General features: G+C 35.3%; 1 protein-coding gene across 1 annotated transcript in view; it reads left to right on the top strand.

The window, feature by feature from the left end:
• Nucleotides 1-22,606, top strand: part of LOC145247929 (complement C3-like) — a 210,974-nt gene that overhangs the window by 132,745 nt on the left and 55,623 nt on the right. The window contains exons 28-31 of the mRNA XM_080109568.1: nucleotides 623-840; nucleotides 4,316-4,474; nucleotides 12,719-12,888; nucleotides 18,271-18,369. Of these exons, the coding sequence (XP_079965694.1) occupies nucleotides 623-840; nucleotides 4,316-4,474; nucleotides 12,719-12,888; nucleotides 18,271-18,369 (646 nt within the window). The remainder of the gene's footprint in view (nucleotides 1-622; nucleotides 841-4,315; nucleotides 4,475-12,718; nucleotides 12,889-18,270; nucleotides 18,370-22,606) is intronic.

Here is a 22,606-nt window from a genome sequence, read left to right as displayed (position 1 = left end):
CTATATTTCACAAAGCAATTTTGTATTGGTGTGTGTTGTGGGGTACAAATCACCCCTATTTGAGAACTAAATGGAATCAACCAGTCCTATGAATACCACTGGTTTCAGAGACTAAATGGACACATTCATACCATGTTTAACTGCATGCTACGAGCACGTTCCTCTCATACCACTTTAGTGGCTCCTGTATTCTTTATGATAAATATATATTATATTTTATACACTTTACACTACTTGTGGTTTCTTTCATTTGTGACCCCTAGCACGGGTTTACAACAGTGTGTATAAACACCCCCATTGGATTCACCATTTTTGGAACACCCAGGTGACTAACACAGGGTTAACAGTACATATGGTTGAAAGTTTAGTCTGTAATATTGCATACCTGCTATGCTAATATGGATTATTCTTGGTGTGGAGTGGATTTATCTTAAAATCTAACTAGAATTTCCGATATTCAAACCAGCCATGTGTGGCATGGGGCCATTTAATATTTTACAAAAGTGAATAAATTTCTAAAGCAGAAATTTCTAAAAATTATAATTTCGACAAATGAAATTGTGTTTCTAATTTCTTTTTTCTTTTTTTTTTAAATTTTTCTTTTCTTTTTCTTATCTTCCAGGCAAAAATTACCTTTACTGGAAAGTTGACGCATTTTCGAATATGACGGATGAAAAAGTATCGGCCTGGTACCACAAGGAAGAATCGTATTTGTCTGTGGAGGCAACAGCCTATGCTCTTCTCACCGAACTGCACTACGGAGAATTAGAGAGTGCCGGACCTATCGTGAAATGGTTGATTGAACAACGGAACAGCGCCGGAATGTTCAAATCTACACAGGTCCTCGTTTCTTTCTAGATTTTCTGGTTTCTATTTTAATGAGATTTTTTTAGTTGGATTGTTGTTTTCATATCATGAAATTGTGTCTTTCAAGTGGACGTTTCAAATCTCCTGCAATTCGTCTGGACTACATATGTGGAGTGTGTGTAATTCTATTGAAATAAGAGTAGATATAATGCTTGGAATTTAGCCATTTATCTTTTTTTTCCCTTATATAGATATAAAAACACATCGTAAGGCTTCCCAACACCTCACTCATTTAATATACATATATATATATATATATATATATATATATATACACACTCATGAGCAAAAAAAATGGCCCAAGAGTAAAAGAAGGAAGAAATCGATTTTTCAATACCTTTCCATAAATTTTTGTTAATTTTAACTGGAATTTTCTATTTTGCAAATCATTATTATTATAGCATATAATAATAAGTGGAAAAATTAATCCTAAATATGGTAGGACCGCATCTTGGCGAGGATATAAAAAACCGAATTGCAGGATTAAGGCAGTCAAAAATGACTTACAAGCAGATTTTTGATATTTTAAGAAAAGAAAATGTAAAAACATCTCTTTCTGCAGTGAAACAAATTGGTCAAATGTTCGAAGTCGAACGCTCGGTAAAAAAGAAATCTGGATCTGGTCACCTGAGAGCATCCACTTTGAAGGACGACCACATGCGTAAATTAACTATTTTGAAGGATCGAAAGAAAACATATTGACCATTGCAAAGAATTCAAAACAGGGGCTGGAGATTCTCTTCTAGATATACAATATCTAGACGAATGAAAGAAATAAGATTTACTTCTAAAAGATGTGCAAAGAAGTCATTTTTATATAAGAAGAACATCAATGATAGAAAGACATTGTTCTCATGTTATGGCAAGAAAGATACAGACTGGTTTAGGGAGGTTTGCTGGTCAGATGAATCAAGATTTTGTCTTGTTAGTGATGCTCTCGATGTTCCCGAATGGTGCAATCGAAGAACTGGAGAAAGATTTTCACCAAGTTGCATAAAAATGAGTTAAACACGGGAATGGAGAGATAATGGTATGGGGAACTTTTACTGCAACAGGAGTTGGGGAACTTATTAGACGTGAGAAGTCAATTAATGCAAAGGAATACATTCGAAACAGGACTGTTACCAAGTATTCAGAAGCTGAGAATATCTCAGAACATTATTTTTCAACATGATAATGCTCCTGCACACACTGCTAAAGTCACAAAAAAATGGTTTTCTGATAATTCAATTAATGTGATATTTTGGCCAGGTCAAAGCCCCGATTTAAACCCAATCGAGAATATTTGGTCCATAATATCTCGTGCATTGGCTGGAAGAACTTTTTCGAATAATGAAAAAACTGTGGGAAGCTGTGCAAAGCGAATGGAATAGCATCTCCTCTTCGCAGTGTTCCACTTTGGTTGAGAACATATCTAAAATGATTGATTTTTTAAAGAAATCAAAAGGAAATGCGATTCCATACTAAGCATTTATTTAAGTAAATGTCTTGTTCTGTGTTATTAGTTCTCTTGTTCAAGTGTTCTTTGTTCAATATAGCCTTTAGTGCAATAAAATGTATAAAATTTGTTTGGCCCATTTTTTTGCCCACGAGTGTATATATAACTAAAGGCTGAAATATAATTAAATAAGCGCATTTTCTCATAAACATTTTATATATATATATATATATATATATATATATATATATATATATATATATAGTACTTATATATTATATATATATTTTTTTATATATATATATATATATATATAGTACTTATATATTATATATATATTTTTTATATATATAATGTAAAACATTATATATATATATATATATATATAAAATTATATTTTGAATTTATGTATATATTATATATAGATTATATATAGTAAGTTGTGAATATATATGTATGGCAATCAAGCTCCACAAAATTTTCCATGTTTCATTCCTGTAAGGACACGTCGTCTAAAATGCATGGAATTCATGTTAGCGGATGATGTCAAGTTTAGCTAGCTTACCACCCAGATTCATTGTTATTCTCGCTCATGAGTTGAAGTTTTCATTAGCCAATAGCAGAGCTTTTCTTAGACAAAGATTTGATTGATTTCTATTTCCTCTCTTTTGAGTTTTGAAAGGGGGTGGCTCATTTTGTTTTTTTTTTTGTAAATGTGTCGAGTTAAAATGTGACTTTATTTTAACATGCGTGCTTGAAGTGCTTTTTCTCATTTTTATTTAAATTTTTTACTAGTTTTAATTTTTTTTAATTTAAAATTTTTTTTTAATTTAAAATTTTTTTTTTAATTTTAAAAATTTTTTTAAAAATTTATTATTGTTTTATTTACTACAAGTTTTCACATCGGCCATCATCAAAAAATTCTCTTGGAGAACAACCTATGGTGTTCCCTGGAGTGTGAGTGATAACAAGTCTCCCCAAGTTTCCAGTACTCACCACTTCTTTCGATAACTTTTGCAAATTAGTTTCCTTATCGCAATAGCCATTTACCATAGATTTCTTGTTGGTAGCAGCCATTGGTCTTCACTGGAATTCGAGTGGCAATAAACCTCCCCAAGGTCTTGGTTGACCCTCCCTGATTATTTGATGTGGCGCCAGTTAATAGTGACACTATAATTTTTGTATTATATATATATATATATATATATATATATATATATGTGGAAATATATTTTCTTATATTATATATCAATCCTTATTTAAGAAGCTCAATGTAATTACAGAGCAATATATTGAATAAATGACAAAAGACTCTATTCCAAAGTTGATTATGTTGACCATCTTATAATTTATTCCTTTAATATATATATATATAAGTTTTGTGGTTAAATTTTAGATTCTGAAAAAAACAACATATAGAGACATATATTCGATTTAAGAATTTATTGCTTGACAAAAGGAACATATAGAAGGGGTTATTTTAATTTCCTTAATCCCTGGATTTTCAACAATGGCTCATATCATCAGAGGAAATGAAATGCAGTTAGCAAAATATTCAGCTGGTAATGGACGCTATTTTGCTTTTCAGCACGATTATTGAAAATAGTTTTTTGAGTAGTTGTGGATAATTATATGGAGAAAATTATACGAAAAGAGAAGTTGATACAACCTGGGTAGTCCATTATCGGAAGGAGTCCAATGTCGTTCGGGGTTATAAATCCAGGTGGGCAGAAAATAGGCCCATGGTAGAAAGTGATATTCCCATATAGCGAAAGTGTACTCCTCCTTATTGATATTTCAGAATTTAAATTTTAACCACAAAACTTATATATTGCTCTATTCTTAAATATTGAGCTTTCCCTTTTTGGCTAGGATCTCCTTGAAAATATTACTTCAAGTAATATCTATCAGGGTTTTCATCTGAATTCTATCAGTGTCTTACCTTGCTTATATATATATATATATATATATATATATATATATATATTTTTTTGTTTTTTTTGTTTTTAGGATACCGTGATGGCTCTTCAAGCTTTAGCTGAGTATGGGATTAAAACGATTACCCCTGACATCAACCTGTTTTTTAATTTGACATCATCGCGTGCTCATCTCCACAAACATTTGGAAGTGAACAAGGAAACCTCACTTTGGAGTCATGTGATTTCAGATGTAAAAAGAATTTTAAAAATTATTTTATTTCTGAATCCTGTGCAGATGTGGCACCTAGCTGCACTGGCAGAAGGGCCACCGTATATGATGTCGCTGAAACGCCAAACGTGAAAAAAAAAAAAAAAATTCCGAAATAATTTCAGTAAAATTTTCAAACAAGAACTTATATTAATTTATATATTGTGGACCATTATCCTCATCTATTGTTGCTTCAGGTGTTTTATTTATTAATTTATTTATTGCGAACTATTATCCTCATCTGTGAACTAAATAAATTAATAAATAATATTCATCTCAATAATGAATTCCAATTGAATATTATATACATACCATTCTGTACGGACCCGACCATGAAAGATCAGATAATAAATAAACGTGGATTTATAAGACCAAAAAATCCAACCTTGATCGCCCTTCGGGGTCGGTGGCGCAGTGGATAGAGATGTTGAATCTCTACGATTCCATTGAGCACTGTCTGAAGATAGCGGTTTCAATCCTACCCAACTTGGCCAAAAACGTGGTGAGACGACAACAACTATGGAAGACAGTAATTGCTGAGGATGCAGTTAGGAGATGTGGAGTTCCTATCCCATCGCGGTTACCACCTGATGAAGGCCAGAGGAATAGTTGGCCGAAACGTTGTGAAACAATAACTAATGAAGATGAGGATAATAGTTTGCAATAATTGAAGAATAATACTCATCTCAATAATGAATTCCAATCAATAATAATAATAATAATAATGATAATATCAATAATAATTAATAATTATAATAATCAAAAATAATAATATCAATAATAATCAATAATCAAACAAACAAATAATTATAATAATCAAACATAATCAATAATAAGATCAATAATGATAACTATAATAATCAGTAATAATAATAATATCAATAGTAACAATAATAATCAATAACAATAATAATAATAAAATCAATAGTAACAATAATAATCAATAACAATAATAACAATAATAATACATAATAATAACAATAATAATACATAATAATAATAACAATAATAATAATAACAATAATAATAAATAATAATAATAATACATAATAATAATAATAACAACAACAATAATAATAACAATAATAATGATACATAATAATAATATAAATAATAATTAATGCTGTGTCCCGGGATTCTACTGTAATAATATCAATAATATATAACAATAGTAATAATAATAAGAAAAAATAATAATCAATAATTATAATCAATAATAATAATATTGATAATGATAATAATAATAATAATAATATTAATAAGAATAATAATCGATAATAATAATATCAATAATAATAATAATTGAAGTTAATTTGAAATTATGTGTTTTGTTCACATTTGAAAATGCGTTTCAATGACATCAGATACGGTGTTGCGTTAAAATCGTTCCTTTCAGCTGCTGACATAATTGGGCTGCCAATTCTACACTTAGATCTTTCTTATCTTCTTTCTTCATTTATTGTTAGTTTGAAGAATTTTTTTTTATATATAAAATTATATTGATCAAACTTTCAATGTCATGTCTAAATAGCAACCCATCTGACATCTCGATACTAGATTTCGAGTTAACCTAATGTTGTATTTCTGCTGTGCTTAAAATAATGATAATAAACATTGATGTACAAAAATATAATCATATATATTTATTGCTTGGTGATGGTGAACAAGTAGAGTTAGGAGAGAGTTAGGTTGTATAATGTTTTGGATGCCCAGACATCCACCCATAACCGCCTATTCTGGAATTTCGCCTTCACTTTAAAAACCAAAAGAACCCAAAAGCATTTATTCAACATCTCGTATATTCCCATCTGCCAATAAGATTTGCAGATGTTTTTACATCAGGTCACCAGATATTTTATTTTCTGAAGAGTTGTGTTTCCATCATATCAATTAACTGTGTCCTATTTCTTCCGGCCAGGTGCGTGTCTATGTTATGAGTTTGTGTGTTTAGAGATATTCACAGCAACACGTATATTATTTAAATAAAAAAAGAGTGGAAAGAAAAACAGAGAATGGAGTTATAAAAAAAGAAAATATAACTTTTACATACTAACCCAGTAACAGTAACTACCCACGCGGAGTTGCAGAGATTAGGACCCAGGCGCGGGGTAAACCCTCTTGGTGCTGATGGACTCGTAAATCTTCCCAGGTTATCCGTCTAGGAGAAGGAAAACTCTGAAGCTAAACCTAAGAGGAGGGAGGCCCCTCCAGTCTTAGATGACATCCTTCCTAGAGCTGGTGACGAACAAATTACCAGTCTACAAACCTAAACTGCTTAAGGAGTAGATAGGCACTGTCTATTGCCTGGCTTCTATACTCCTTCTTTGCCTATTAGCCAGGCGTAGAGGTCAAAGCACAGGGATTCGACAGAAACACTCAGTGGTCGATCTTGTTTCCTGACTAGGGCAATGAACGCCGATTTCCCCCTCTCCCGATACATCCCATCCCCCTCTAAACTGGGCAGTTGGGAGTGCTTGAACATCATAATGCCAGTACAAGTAGATTGGGTTGACCATCGTCTGATGGGTTGAGGGTACCAGATTGACAGTTCCTGACTGCTGTTCCCAACTGGTAGTACAGGACCTTAACTCTTTGGTAGCGCTTAGAGCGGCTGCTTCATCAACAGTTGAATAATATCGGGATGTTTGTAGTGCCATGTCTCGCATGGAAAGGAACCCTGCACTCATCCCGGGTAAACTTTCCTGAGGCCACAGTCCTAGTAGATGGAATGTCAGCTGATGGTCGACTTGTGTTGCATGCCTGGTGTTCTGCATAACCACTTGTTCAGCACCCCTTACCGAAACTGAAACTTAAAAAATAAAAATGACAGTACAATCTAAAATTATGGTTAAACCAGGACAAAACTCCAAGAAAATCAAAATGCCTTGAGGCTTACATTTTCTAACATCTGTGGGCTTAAAACTAATTTAAATGATGTTGAAGCATTTCTCCTAACAAACACCCCGGATATCTTAGCACTAAGTGAGACTAACCTACACTCCTCCATCCCCTCTAACTACTTTAACATGCCCAGATATCTCCCACTCTGCTGTAAGGACTCTGACAGACGAGCTTGGAGTCTATATTCGAAACATCCTCCCCCTGACTAGAGAAAGAAAACTAAAATCGGAAAATCAAGCCTTTATGTGCTTTAGACTTAACATGCAACATAACATTAGTTACTTTTATTTTCTCTACCGCTATCCCTCGACCCAGGACTGTACCCTAATAAACAAAGTCTCTGACAGCATAGATACAGCACTTTCCCTTGACACTAGTGCACAAGTTCATGTATTTGGTGACTTCAGTGTCCACCACATAACTGGCTTGGATTCTCTAATTACACAGACGCAGCTGGTACCACAACACATAGCTTCTCTATATCTCATTCTCTATCACAGACGGTTACGTTTTCAACCCGTTTCCCTGACCAGCAAGAGCAACATGCATCACTTTTAGATCTGTTTCTGACCACAGTTCCTGATGATTGTGTTACGAACGCCCACAGCCCATTTGGGAATGCTGATCATGTAGTGATAATAGTTAAAATCACCCTAAACTCTAGAGCCAAAATGGAAGAGCCATTGCTCAAAACAACGAGATATTATAAAAAGGCCGACTGGGAAGCCATGAGGGATCTCATTAGAGACGCCCCATGGCGAAATATCTTTTCACTTCCTGCTGAACAGTGCGTAAATGAGACCACTGAATGGTTGAAAACAGCAATTGAAGCATATGTCCCCATGCGGAAATTTTATAGCAAGCCCCACTCTCCCCAATGGTTTACTTCTACTTGTGCAGCTTCCATTGCGCAAAGGCAGCATGCGTACCACAGATTTAACCAACATAAGTCCAGTTCAAACAGACAGAAGTATATAGAAGGAAGAAGTAACTGTAAGAAAGAAATAGTAACAGCTAAGAGAGAATTTACTGAAACCACCCAAAAACGCATCGAAGCTCAGAAATTAGGAACTCGTGACTTCTGGAAAATCTACAACAGTGCAGTAAATAATGGGTAATCAACAATTCCCCCACTATCCAACAATCATGAGGTTGTTTGCTCAACAACCGAGAAGGCTAACATGCTTGCCAGTCGGTTTGCCTCCAACTCCACACTAGACCCTGCTAACCACCCTCTCCCAGACTTTCCTTTGCAAACAGACGCCACACTTGACGATCTGAAAATCACCCCTTCTCAGGTGCATGCCATTATAAAAAATCTTGACACTTCAAAAGCATGTGGACCTGATCTCATCCCGGCTGTGCTATTAAAAAAGTGCTCTGCCGAAGTAGCTCCAATCCTCTCTAAACTTTACAACAAATGCCTTAATGAATCTTGCTTTCCTGCCTGCTGGAAAACTGCTTCTGTGATACCAGTTTTCAAGAATTCTAGCAAAAGAACTGACCCAGCAAATTACCACCCCATTAGCCTCCTCCCACTTTTTGCTAAAATATTTGAGTCCATAATTAACCCAGCTCTAGTCCATCACCTTACAGATGCTAAACTTCTTACCGACCAACAATATAGATTTAGGCAAGCCTGTTCCACAGTAGACATTCTAACTGTAATCTCCGAGCATATATACCATTCACTTGACAAAGCAAGGGAGGGTAGAGCGGTAGCTCTAGATATATCTAAGGCTTTTGACAGAGTATGGCATGAAGGTCTTCTCAGGAAAATCAGATCATACGGTATCACTGGAAGAATACTTAACATAATTAAATCCTTCTTAGATAGGAGAAAAATCCAGGTTGTCCTCGATGGCCATACATCTAAACAATATGATATAAATGCGGGAGTGCCTCAGGGGTCTATCCTTGGACCTCTATTATTCCTAATATTCATAAATGACCTCCCTGACTAAATTGTCTGTGAGATGGGTATATATGCTGATGACACCATGCTTTATAACAGACACAACAGGAAAACAAATCAACACATATCGAAAGAAATGGCAGAAACACTAGAGGATGACCTCCAATCTGTAGTGGAATGGGGACAAAAATGGATGGCCACATTCAATGCTGCCAAGACTAAACTGGTTTCCTTCAATAACTACAAGCAACCTTCTCTACCACCAATTGCAATGGCCAAAGACTCTTTATCTGAAGGCACATCTTTTAAACTCCTTGGCTTAACGTTCACAGGAAACATGAGTTGGAACAATAAAATTGAGAGCATTGCCAGAACCGCTGCGAAAAAGGTAGGTTCTCTCTACCGTGCTAGAAAGCTACTGACCCCTGAGAGTGTTCTGTACCTCTATAAGGCCACCATTCGCCCATGTATGGAGTATTGTTGTCATATTTGGGCTGATGCATCTGCGACTAATCTCTCACTTCTATACAAGGTTCAAAAGAGAGTCGCCAACCTAATAAATCCTGAACTATCATCCAAGCTTCAGCCTCTGTCCCATCGACGTAATGTAGCATCCCTCTGCCTGTTCTACAAGTACTTTAACAGTGTATGTTCCAACGATCTGCAAGCACTTGTACCCTCTCTACGTAAATACCCCTGACAAACCCGACAAGCAGTACAATCCCACCCCTTCACAGTAGAGATCCCTAGATGTAAGAGAGCCTTCTACTCTAGTAGTTTCTTCCCTAGAACCGCTAGACTTTGGAACTCCCTGCCAGGTTCCTGCTTCCCCAACTGTACTGACATGCAGAAGTTCAAGTGTAATGTGAACCGACATCTTGCTGCCCAAATCCCCACGTAGTACCCCTGTAGCCTTTGTCCCTAATAGTAGCCCCCTACATCAAAGTGGCAATGTGCCTTGTTTGGGGTGAAAATGTAATAAAAAAGAAAAGAAAAAAAAATTGTAAACAAAAGTAAAAGTAGCAAGACTATTTACGTTAAAATAAATCATCTAAGGGAGATAATAAAAAGGTTTTAAATATTATTATAACATTAAAATAAATCATCTAAGGGAGATAATAAAAAGTTTTTAGTTATTGTTATAAGTTAGAAATACTAAAATAACTTTCACAGATATATTTTACTTTGATCAATATCAAAATTCAGGAAAATTTATATTTACCAATTTTGTCCATTGTGGATTGTTTGCAGTGGTTTGTTTGGCTTGATGTTCAGTAGGGTTGTTTTTGCGACCAGGGATTATTTCAGGTCTCAATTGTGGTCGGAGTTAAATTGATTTTTAGCTAAAAGGTCGTCTGCAGTTTTACATCTCTTTCATTTGGTGTACGAATCAATAACTGGTTTTACAAACGCATATACTTCTATTTATAGTAAATGCTGGAAAATTTTTCAGGAACCTCTCGAACCAACGAAAAAAGAATACTTTTGTCAGTTATATTTTAAAAGTCTCTAGAAACGCTTATAAGGATATTTTCACTTTCTAATATTAAAGTAATATTATTTATGTTATTTTATATATTAGTTTAATTTATATATTATTAATATTTATTTTTGTATTTTATTTTATATTGCATTTTATTATATAATATATCAAGTATTATTATTTTATAATAATATTGAATTATATTAATAAATATTTTCATTATATATTATATTTATTAATTAGTATGTCTGGATAATTATGTTATTTTGTGTAAGAAATTGTAATTTCTTCATACTTTAAGAGGAAAAGATGTCCTCATATGACAACCTGTCAAGTAGCTTTTATTCTTGTTAGGTGCCTTTGAACACTATTTTATTGTTTTTTCTTTCACTATATTATTGGCACAAATTTAAGTGAGTTTGCATTGGTTTCTTTCTGTTCCTAATTAAACCGCTTAGAAATATTAATAAAACGGTAACATTTTAAGTTACTCATCTTAACAAAATAAACCTTAGTAAAAACGTTTTGACCTTTGTCCATTTTTTATGCGTTTGCATTATAATTTACTTCTTAACATGAATTTTGTCTCATACAAAATACTAACAATAGCCTTATACACAATACTAACAATAGTTTTATACAAAATACTAACAATAGCTTTATACAAAATACTAACAATAGTTTTATACAAAATACTAACAATAGCCTCATACAAAATACTAACAATAGCTTATTACAAAATACTAACAATAGCCTTATACAAAATACTAACAATAGCCTCATACAAAATACTAACAATAGCCTTATACAAAATACTAACAATAGCCTCATACAAAATACTAACAATAGCCTCATACAAAATACTAACAATAGCCTCATACAAAATACTAACAATGGCCTCATACAAAATACTAACAATAGCTTATTACAAAATACTATATATAGCCTTATACAAAATACTAACAATAGCCTCATACAAAATACTAACAATAGCTTATTACAAAATACTAACAATAGCCTTATACAAAATACTAACAATAGCCTCATACAAAATACTAACAATAGCTTTATACAAAATACTAACAATAGTTTATACAAAATACTAACAATAGCCTCATACAAAATACTAACAATAGCCTCATACAAAATACTAACAATAGCTTCATACAAAATACTAACAATAGCCTTATATAAAATGACTAGACGTTAAAAACGTTGACTTAGAATGAGTGCTTATGCCAAACTTCTAGAGTAAATGTGGTGACTGAATTTATTTAACTAATTTATTTAAATATATTTACCTAATCCCTATTAATCCCTAACTAAGCATCGAACAGCTTAGTTTGCTGCACGTTATCATAAAACAGGTCTATACAAAATTTCAACCAGGTCGCCCCGTTAGTTTCTGAGAAAAATTGGAATGAACAGACAGACAGACAGACAGAATAAGAGAAATATATAAATTTTATTGTCTTTAAAAATAAACAGATAAAAAAAAAATGTGCACATGTTTAATTTTTAACATTGAGTGAAAATCATAGCTGACAACATGCGCACATTTTTAAGGGAGAAAACTCTAAATTCGTTAAGAATAGGTTATTTCCCTTGAATTATAAAACTACATAACATATTTTGATACTGGCTCAGCAAAACCGATGTTTCCAGTTGTGAATGGGCATTAATCGCTTAAAAATAATTTTCTTTATAAAAATAAAAGTACTTGGTCATCTTACATAATTTTTGGAATATGATATTTTTGTTTCATCACGGGTATGTATATCATACATATTTTTTTTTTTCATTTTCGTTTTTAATATAGGGAAAATTCTGGATAGGAAACGAAAATTAATCTCATTACTTTCTAGACAAATCACTTTTATTGTTTTACTCTTGTGATTTATCGCTCTTGTCATTATTTTCTTTTGAGGTTCCGATTAATGACGAAGTCCTGATCGAATCAATGGGAATTGGGTCAGCCCAAATGGAACTGAATATGTGGTATTATCGTCCCCCCACCGCTCGGGAAGTTTGTCACTTTAATATCACTCATGTAATCACTCCTGTCAGGAAGGAAACCCGACGCTTGATCAAGAGAGGGTGAGTACTCCACAAAACTAAAATTAAATGAGCAGAATTAATAATATATATATATTACTTCCAGTTTTAAGTACAACTTAATATTTTCTTTATTCCTATGTTTATTATTTATTATTTCCATTTTTCAATTTTCTTGTCTCACGCTGATATCAGACATTTTGGAAATGATTTCCAACTTCTGTATATTGGACCTGTTTATATAACGTTTTTGGATGTCCACATATCCAGCTATAAAGGCCTAACTTGCAAATATCAGGTAATTATCAACTAACCCCAAGCAGTTTACCCCATGGTGACTGATAGCAGGTGATGTGAGTATACCAGTTGAGACATGGTTGTGCAAAGCATTTTTTTTCTGTTGTAAAAAATGATATGAGCCATATTTATTCTCTTTGATCTTTGACCTAATTCACTTGTACAAATAAGTTCCTATTTGCTTACATCCCAATAAGAGAAAAGTACGAAACAAGTTCGATTTTTAATGTGTGGAAAATCCAGCTCCCCAAAAAATTACGCTCTGAATTGAGATAAAAATTTCAATCATTCTCGGTCTAAAAGGAATCCTCCTGCACTGATTGACTACACAATAGATACTACACTTTGAATTAATTATTTGCAAAAATATAAATATACATTTGAACAAATTAGGTGCAAAGCCATAAAAAGTGGGGGAAGTGCAGGTCGGGGTTCATCGTCTATGTATCCTACTTTTAGCTAGACTCATTACCAATTAACACAATACCACATTTTCTTTGGGGACTATCCTATTTAAAATATCCCCATTTGTTGAAAGTTGATTTTATTAATATATATATTCAGGCACTCTGATGAGTTTTAGATGATGAAACACGTGTCAGTGGATAATTATATTTTAAAAATAGTACATATGCTGCTCCCCATTTGGGGATACCAAACTGGTCAAAGGGAAAATTATTCCCAACTCGCATTTAGGTGAAAATGCACTTCCATATAAATAATTGAATTCATTCAATAAGTATCGCTAACAAAAAACAAACAAACAACATCTATATCTATATATATGTTTTGATTTAGGCACAGATATAGTGTGGGGGAAATTTTTCACAGTGGATTCAGCTAGACGGGTGTTTTTCGTGAAAGATTGGCGAGGGGGGACCAGGGATTGGAGTTCAGACGAGCACCTGCCATGAAAATAACGATAAAACAAGGATAGGCTTGCAACGTCTCTTCTGTGGGAGAGGGGTTGCAGGGTAGAGAAAAGGGCATCCCCCACTAAACCACGAAGTCTATTTTGTACTCTGTCAAGGCATGATAGGCTGTTTTTGGCAGCTCCTGCCCAGATATGGCAACAGTATTCCATCCTTGGCCGTACTTGGCTTTTATATAGATAGAGAATTGCATCAGTAGTGAGATATCTTCTGGAGCGGTATAAGGATCCCACCATCTTTCCAGCGACCTTGGCAACAGACTTGATGTACGTGTTCCATTTCAGATCAGGAGTAAAGGTCAAACCCAGAAGCTTGTCAAAACACGGGGCCTCACCCAGACGAGAGCCATCCATCACAATTGATGCCAGCTGGGGATCAGAGCGTTGATGATGTAAGGATAGGAGTTTGGTTTTGGATGCATTAAAGGTAACTAGCCACATCTTCCCCCACTGAACCACGCGCTCGAGATCAGAGGAGAGAGAATCAGAGAGAACTTCGTCATTTACAGCCTTTGATGTGTTGCCATAGATGGTCGTGTCATCAGCATAGATGTCAACGAATGATTTAAGTATGTGTTTAGGGAGGTCATTGATGTAGATCAGGAAGAGAGTTAGGCCCAGGATTGACCCCTGAGGGACTCCAGCATTTATATTGCAGGCCTCCGATTTTTGACCATCTACCACTACTCTTATGAGCCTATCGGAGAGAAATGATTTAATGATTGAGAAAACATTTCCCGTTATACCGTAGCTGGAAATCTTGTGAAGTAGACCCTTATGCCATACTTTGTCGAAGGCCTTTGATATGTCAAGAGCAATTGCCCTAGAAAGGAAGCCTTTGTCAAGAGATTCACTAATCCTGTGGGATATAACCGTCAGCACATCTGCGGTAGATCTTGCAGAGCGGAAACCATATTCTGTGTCACTAAGAAGGTTATTCCTGCTGAGGTGGTTGACTATTTCTCTATTTAATATGGATTCCAGCAACTTACTCATAACACAGAGAAGACTTATTGGTCTGTACTGAGAGGGAGATGACTTATCACCTGAATTCTTAAATACAGGGCAAACTGATGAGGTCTTCCAGGGGGTCGGAAAGCACTTCTCCTTAAGGCAGCGCTTAAATAGTTTCGTAAGTATGGGAGCAAGTTCTGGTTGAAGCTTTTTTAACACTATAATTGGGATGCCATCAGGGCCAGTTGCTTTACTGGAATCTAGGTTTTTTATTAGCTTGGCGACCTCATGCACGGATATTTGTATGTTACCTAGCTTGTTCTGTCTTATAGGAGGAAATATGGGGAGTTGATGGCCTTCGTCGCATAGGGTAGAATTAGCTGCAAAGTTTTTTGCAAATAGTTTGACCTTGTCTGACGCTGACGAGATGACCTCTGGTCCATTGATAATGGTTGGGATAGAACGCACACTTCTGTTCAGGATCCTATTTGTTATTTGCCAAAACTGGTGGAAACCAAGCCGCTGATCAGCTACCTTGGATTTAACAGACTGGGCATATAGCTCTCTTGCATTTTTTATTACTCTTTTACATTGGTTGCTGGCAGTCCTGAAAGCAGCTTTAGTCTCAGTGCATCTATTACGTTGTTAGCTATGGAAAAAGTGGTTTCTGTGTGCGATAGCAGCAGCACAGTCTGGGGAGAACCATGGCTGGCTGTTAGGTTTTTGTTGGAATTTTTTAGATGGTATGAATTGGTCTATGCCTACAATTAACCATTCGGTCAGATCTGATACTATAGAGGACACTTCCTTTTTAAACATGGAGTGCAGAGGTAAATCAGATATGAATGTACGGAAGCTATCCCAGTCAGCCATAGAGTATCGGTATACAGTACGGTGGAGGGGTACGTCTGGGGGCTTCTTACATTTTGTTTTTATCTTAACTGATACGACGGAGTGGTTGGAGGATCCTAGAGGAGAATGAACGGTACATGAACATAGCTCAGGGGACATTGAGAGAAAAAGGTCTAAGAGGCTTGCATATTGATTGGGTGTATCGGGCACACGGGTGGGTTCGCGAACAATCTGAGTGAGGTCATAAGCAATGGCAAAATCATGACAAAACCTCCCCTCATCATCTGTCTTATTTGTATGGGTCAGCCATTCCACGTTATGGACGTTGAAGTCACCACAGATGTGGATGTTAGCCGAGGGATGTGAAGACAGTATGTGGTCTATTTTCTCAGATATGCTCTTAAAGATAGTAACTCCACTGTTGTGGGGCCTATAGAGGGCAAATATAAATGCAGTGGTGTTAGCAATTGCAACCCTGAAGCACATATAGGGTAAATTAGGATCTTCTCTAGAGATATCCCTGCCACATGGGAAGCCATCCTTAATGTAGGCACACATTCCATGCCCATGGCGATCTTGGGAGTCAGATTTAGCTGTTAAATTGGAGTATCCATTAATTATGAACTCATCTAGAGAAGTGGTCGGCCCTATTCCAGTTTCACATAGAAATAATATGTCCGGTTTCGTCTCCTGTAATTGGGTTTCAACCTCTGGAAGGTTGGAACGTAGACCCCTGATATTGGAGAAGGAGACCTGGTAGTAGGGGTCTACGCTGGAAGATGGGGTTCTAGGTTTAATCTAGATTTGGGAAAGATCGGTTTTCAGACAGAAATTTGGCTGTTAAGGGGTCAAAATTCAACAATTTGACCTTTCAGAACTCTACCAAACTCCTCCGACAATTTTGGGTCTAAACACTTGAAATTTTAGATATAGATTCCTTGGACATGGATCTAACTTGATAACTTGATTTGAGCCCAAAACAATAAATTTTAAGGAGTCAAAAAAGGGGTCAAATCTTTTTAAAAAATTGACCTCATTACTCAGCTTTTTTATCGGTTTGGGTTGAAAATTTTTAGTTACCAATATATAAATGTATGTATGTATGTTTGCATGTCTGCCTAAAACTTTCGACAGACGCGACAGATTTTACCAAGATCAGTATCGTTTTAAAGTTCGACCTTTCATACGACAAATATCGAAAAATTGGCTAAAAACATTAATATCATCACCTTCAACTAGGCACTTTTCTACAGGGGACGGGTCACTTTTTCTGTCGATATTTTTGAAAGTCATCCTCTCCTTTAGATTGTCTAGCCTTAATTTTAAAAAATGTTGCTTCCGGTTTGGCGGTGGTCGTAAAAAGACAATGGAATGAAGTTGTTCACCAAGGCACACAAAAGAAAGTTGTAATAGGATTGTTAATCAAGGTATGACCGTATCTGAAAAAAAAAATAGGACATAGAGATCAATATTTTTTTTTTTTTTTTTTTTATTACATTTTACAATATATTTAGAGTTAGTTCACTGACAGCTTTAGGAGTGAGTTTTATGATAGTTTACGACAGTTAGGGACAATTTGTGGACAGTCTTAAGTTTGGGACAGTTGGAGACTGTTGAAAGAGCTGACATTAACCGACAACTAAAATTAACAATTAGAGGGTCGATGGTGTCACACACGCACTCAGAGTACAGCCTAACATCATTAGCATTTTAGAACAAGTAGAAGGGCCCGGTATATAAAATCAACAGTAGGTTCTTTGAAAAGACAGGCGCGTTCGGAATGAACATTTCTGTTTAGAACTCAATTGAACCATGATACTTGACGTTTGCATTTTAAATTTTAATTCAGGACTAAAAAAATGTATAAAATCAACCGCAGGTTCTCTGCAATGCAATGTACGAAACTACAATGTATTGGGGGCTAAATCACTGCAGGGAGGAATGTGAAGCATGATGGGTTCCCAACTAGAGCAGCCACTGAATTGATTTGATTGAAAAATGGGCAATTTCACCAATTTCGATGACAACAAGTATTGGAAGTGTCGGCTCTCCCTGCTAGTGTATATATGAAGAAAACATGGCCGCCAGCGATTAAAGTATTGAAATTAAGTTCTATTCTCAGTGCTTTAAAAAAAGTAAACTATGATTTTGTTAAGCCACAAAATGAACAACCAATCAATTTTATCAGTTATTTCAACAGCCCCTATAATGTAATTGAGCACCAAAGTGCCCGAAATTTGTTGCAGCGTAACCGCTCAACACTATAGTTGTACCTAACATTTAAATAAAACATTCATTTAATCTTTTCAAATACTTATGATGTTAGGTTGTTTGTGATGAAAATCCTATTGACATTTTTTTTTTCTTTTTTATTATGTTTTTCATTTTAGGTGTCCATTATGTGGAGAATCCTGTCCGAAAATGAATGGACCAATTCTCAGAAACTGGAATGTTAACGGACAAACGATATGCATGAAAATTTATCTCCGGTAAGATAAAAAAAATATTTTGTATTGCTTTGTTTGGTTCTAACTTCCTCAGATCAAAAGATTTTTATATAAATATATATATATATATTTCCTTATATACTGGATACGTCCTTGCTAATGAAGCCAGAGATGGCTTCTGTCACCGTATTCGAATCTATCGACTGGTGTTAATCGTGACACCCTGCACTGAAGATTCCCAAAAGGATGAAACACTAGTGTCTGTAGGCATTTAATAATTTTTATAGTAAATAATAATATCAGCCCTTTTATGAAACTTGTTTCTTATTGTTGAGCACTTTCAGTTGAATTAAGTCGGTCAATTTAGCTCTTATGTGCAGACCATCATATAATGATTAGATCACTCTGACTGACGTAAAAAAACATTTAAAAATAAAATGTTTACATTTCAACGTTATTTCATGTGGTTAGGGGTAACCAATTGGATACGGTTCTTGCTAATGAAGCCAAAGACACTCTGCACTGAAGATTCACAAAAGGATGAAACACTAGTGTCTGTAGGTATTTAATAATTATTATAGTAAATAATTATATATATTAGTGTTGGGATGATTAATCGGAATCAGGAATTGGAAAAATCAGAACTTTTAGGGATATGTGAATCGATATTAAAATAAAAACAAATTGTGCCTATTTTCTAATGCCAAAAACGATTCCTTTAATTATAATTTTTTTTTTTTTTGATTTTATTTTAAACAAAATCTTTCACTGCTGGTAGTAATGATAGAATAATAAATATTTATTCATTTTAGACTACCAGTAAAACTAAAATCTATAGAAGTGTGTTTTTACGTTTGAGAAATATCTGCACATTTAATGTGTTTTTACAATAATTGAAAAAAATAACAACTTTATAGTTAAATATTTAGAGATTTATAAAGAATCCGTATCGGAATCAGGAAAAATATCGGAATCGTCCCATCACTAATATATATATATATATATATATATATATATATATATATATGTATGTATATATATATATGTAAATAAATGTTTAGAGGTATAGAATTTATATACAGTTTTGAAAATAATAAGCGGAAGTTTCTCAAGAGCTCTTTCGGCTATCATCTCATCAGGAGAAAATCGATAGCGAACAAAATAATATTGTGTCGAAAATAAAGAGTTCTAATGGGGAACTTATTAAATGTGCCAAAAGTACGGGGACACTAAAATAAATTTATTAACATTTAAAAAACGATTAAAATATTGGCACAACGAGGGAGAAAAAAAAAAAAAAATGGGAGAAAAGATTCAAAGTTTCCCAACGAGAAACAATGCGTTGGATGTTTCCTTTTGCCGGCACAAAGAAGGTTGATGCACCGCAATAGAGACAGACTCCAAAATCTTTAAATGGTTTTTGGAGTCTGCTCTATGTAGCACCTCGAACCATTCTATTTTATATCTATCGACACAGCATGGGTTGTCAACCAAATGCTGGTCAATAGCAGAGTCCAAGGCTGCAGAAGGAGGGAGACCACCAGACCCCATCCTCCCTTGTCTGATCTTCGATGGAACATGCTGGTTTATACGAATCAAAAGGTGCAAGGATGTTCGCCCAACATAACCAGCATCGCACTGGCATTTAAATTGATATACAATATTGCTATTTTGGATGTAAGGCAAACTATCCTTGCGAAAAGACGGAAAATCAGGTCTCGTAGTATATACCAAACGCAAGGACACAGAATAAAAGCAGTCGTAAATACTTCTGCGAATCTGTTTGGAAAGTCTATTACTCCCCTCCCCAATCCACGGTAATTTTAAATAAACCGGGCATTTCAAGGGTCCAAACTTTTTAGGGGATTTAAAATCCGCAACCTTTTTGAAAATACAGTCATCAATAAGGTCAACAGGATAACCATTATTGATGAATATTTCCCTGATCTTATCAAGTTCGGCGTCTAATCTGTTAGGCGAACAAATCATGAGGGCTCTATGTACCAAAGTATTAATTAGGCCAACCTTACATGATTTTGGTACAAAAGACAACCAGTTCACATATAGGCCAATAAATGTCGGCTTTCTATAAATTGTAGTGAGAACGACAAGAACATCCAAGAAAGGAAGCGAATTGTCCTTCTCACTTTCCATAGTGAATTTAGGAGCCCCATGCAAGGAATTCAACCTATTAAAAAATATCGACGCTTCACTTTGCGATGGAAACATAGCAAAAGTGTCGTCAACATATCTGAAATATGCAGTGGGTTTAGTTGTAGAATTGAACATAACGGATTCATGGTACCCGACGAAAATATCCGCTAAAGTTGGGGCCAATGGACCCCCCATTGAAACCCCGTCGACCTGACAGTACATAATATCACAAAAACTAAACTCCAAGAATCTCTTTAGAAAACCGTGGAGCAGTCAAGAGACCATCATAGAGCGCGACGGTACATATACATATAGTCTCATCCAACGGTATGTTGGTAAAGAGACTAGAGACATCAAATGAGCACATAAAAGACGTCTCTGCATTTGAATCCAACCCACGTACACAATTAACAAACCGAAAATAATCTGGGATGCAGTGCGTGGTATATAACTCCCGCACAGGTTGCAGAATTTCCACAAGCCATTAAGCCAAAGAATGTTGTGCTGAACCAACCATTGATAAAATAGGTCTCAGTGGAACACCTTACTTATGGATTTTGGGGAGACCATACATCCAAAAGGTCTGATCCTGTCATAGACGTCCTTGCAAAAATCTTTTTAAATAATGCAAGTAGACGTCTTTGCATTTTAGCCTCGTTCTTGCAAGTATTATCAGTCAACTCGACGGGGCCGAGTTTACGGAATTTCGAAACATCATTGAGAATAACTGCCATTTTCTCAACGTAGTCTGATTTGTCCAAAATCACCACTCCTGCACCTTTGTCTGGTTTGCACATATAAATATCAGTATTGGACTTTAACGCTTTCATAGTTTTAAATTGCGTTATGTTCCAGACAAAGTCGCTATGATCGACAGGTGTGTTACTGTATCGGTGAGCTAAGGCATATCTGTTGCTGGATATCAACATTTTGAACCGAGAGAGAGAGAGAGACTAGCTGTCATACAAAGCTAAATCTCTGTAATAACATCTTTGTACAGATACTTCCTCAGACATTTGTCCAAAAAAAAAAAAGTCCTATTGGCGATGGCTGTCCATATTAACAGGAACAGAAGATATTATGCTAAACGACACCCACTCCAGCTCTTGCTGGAATGTGAGAACACGTATTGACAATGGTAAAAGACTAGAATGGAGGACTGCAATTTTGACTAAGGAATTGTAAAGATACAATATAGACATTGCTGCAATCTCTGAGACACGTTTCGCAGGTGAGGATCAACTGGTTGAGCGTGAGTTGGGCTACACGATCTTCTGGTCTGGTAGAGTTGAAAAGGAGAGGCGTGAGGCTGGTGTTGGTTTTGCAGTTAAGAACTCCTTAATTGACAAGATCAAACAGCCAGTAGGCATAAATGACCATGCAATGACATTGAGAATGCCCCTTGCTGCTGGTCGTTACATGAATGTTCTTTCTGTCTATGCACCGAATCTTACTTCGTCTGAAGAGGATATTACTTCCTTTTATCATATGCTTAGATCTGTTATCACCAGTTTGCCAAGTGCTGAGAGTTTGGTGGTTCTTGGTGATTTCAATGCATGGGTTGGATCAGACAATGAGACTTGGTCTCCGTTGGGTCCATATGGCATTGGTAGAGTCAATTCAAATGGTATGCTGCTTCTCCATCTCTGTAGTGAACTAAATCTTGTTATCACCAACACTTTTTCCTACCAGAAAAACAAGGAGACCTGGTTCCATCCCCAATCTAAACATGGCCATTTGCTTGATTACATACTGTGTAGACATGATGATCTTGGAAACTTTTGCAAAGTTAGAGTAATGCGTGATGCTGACTGTGGTACTGATCATTTAATGGTCAGAGCTAAACTGAGAATTACAGTTTGCATAAAAAACCGTTTCAATGGTGTCAAAGTGCCTAAATGTATTGATGTTTCCAAATTGAAGGATCCAGTCATATGAAGTTCCTTGAAATCTGCTTTCAACCAGGTGGATTTCTCAGATTGTGATTGGGAGACAGTAAGAGATACAATATACCAAAAAGGTGTTGAAGTTCTTGGATTGAAGGTTCCCAGACATCGAGATTAGTTTGCTGATAATTACAATCAAATTAAGCCTTGAGATGTCAAGACATTCTACACTCTGCTTC

This window comes from Euprymna scolopes, chromosome 26 (genome assembly GCF_053919585.1).
Source record: "Euprymna scolopes isolate OS-2025 chromosome 26, ASM5391958v1, whole genome shotgun sequence".
NCBI lineage: Eukaryota > Metazoa > Mollusca > Cephalopoda > Sepiida > Sepiolidae > Euprymna > Euprymna scolopes.
Note: the sequence above shows the minus strand (reverse complement) of the source record. Positions and strands in the feature narration are given on the sequence as shown.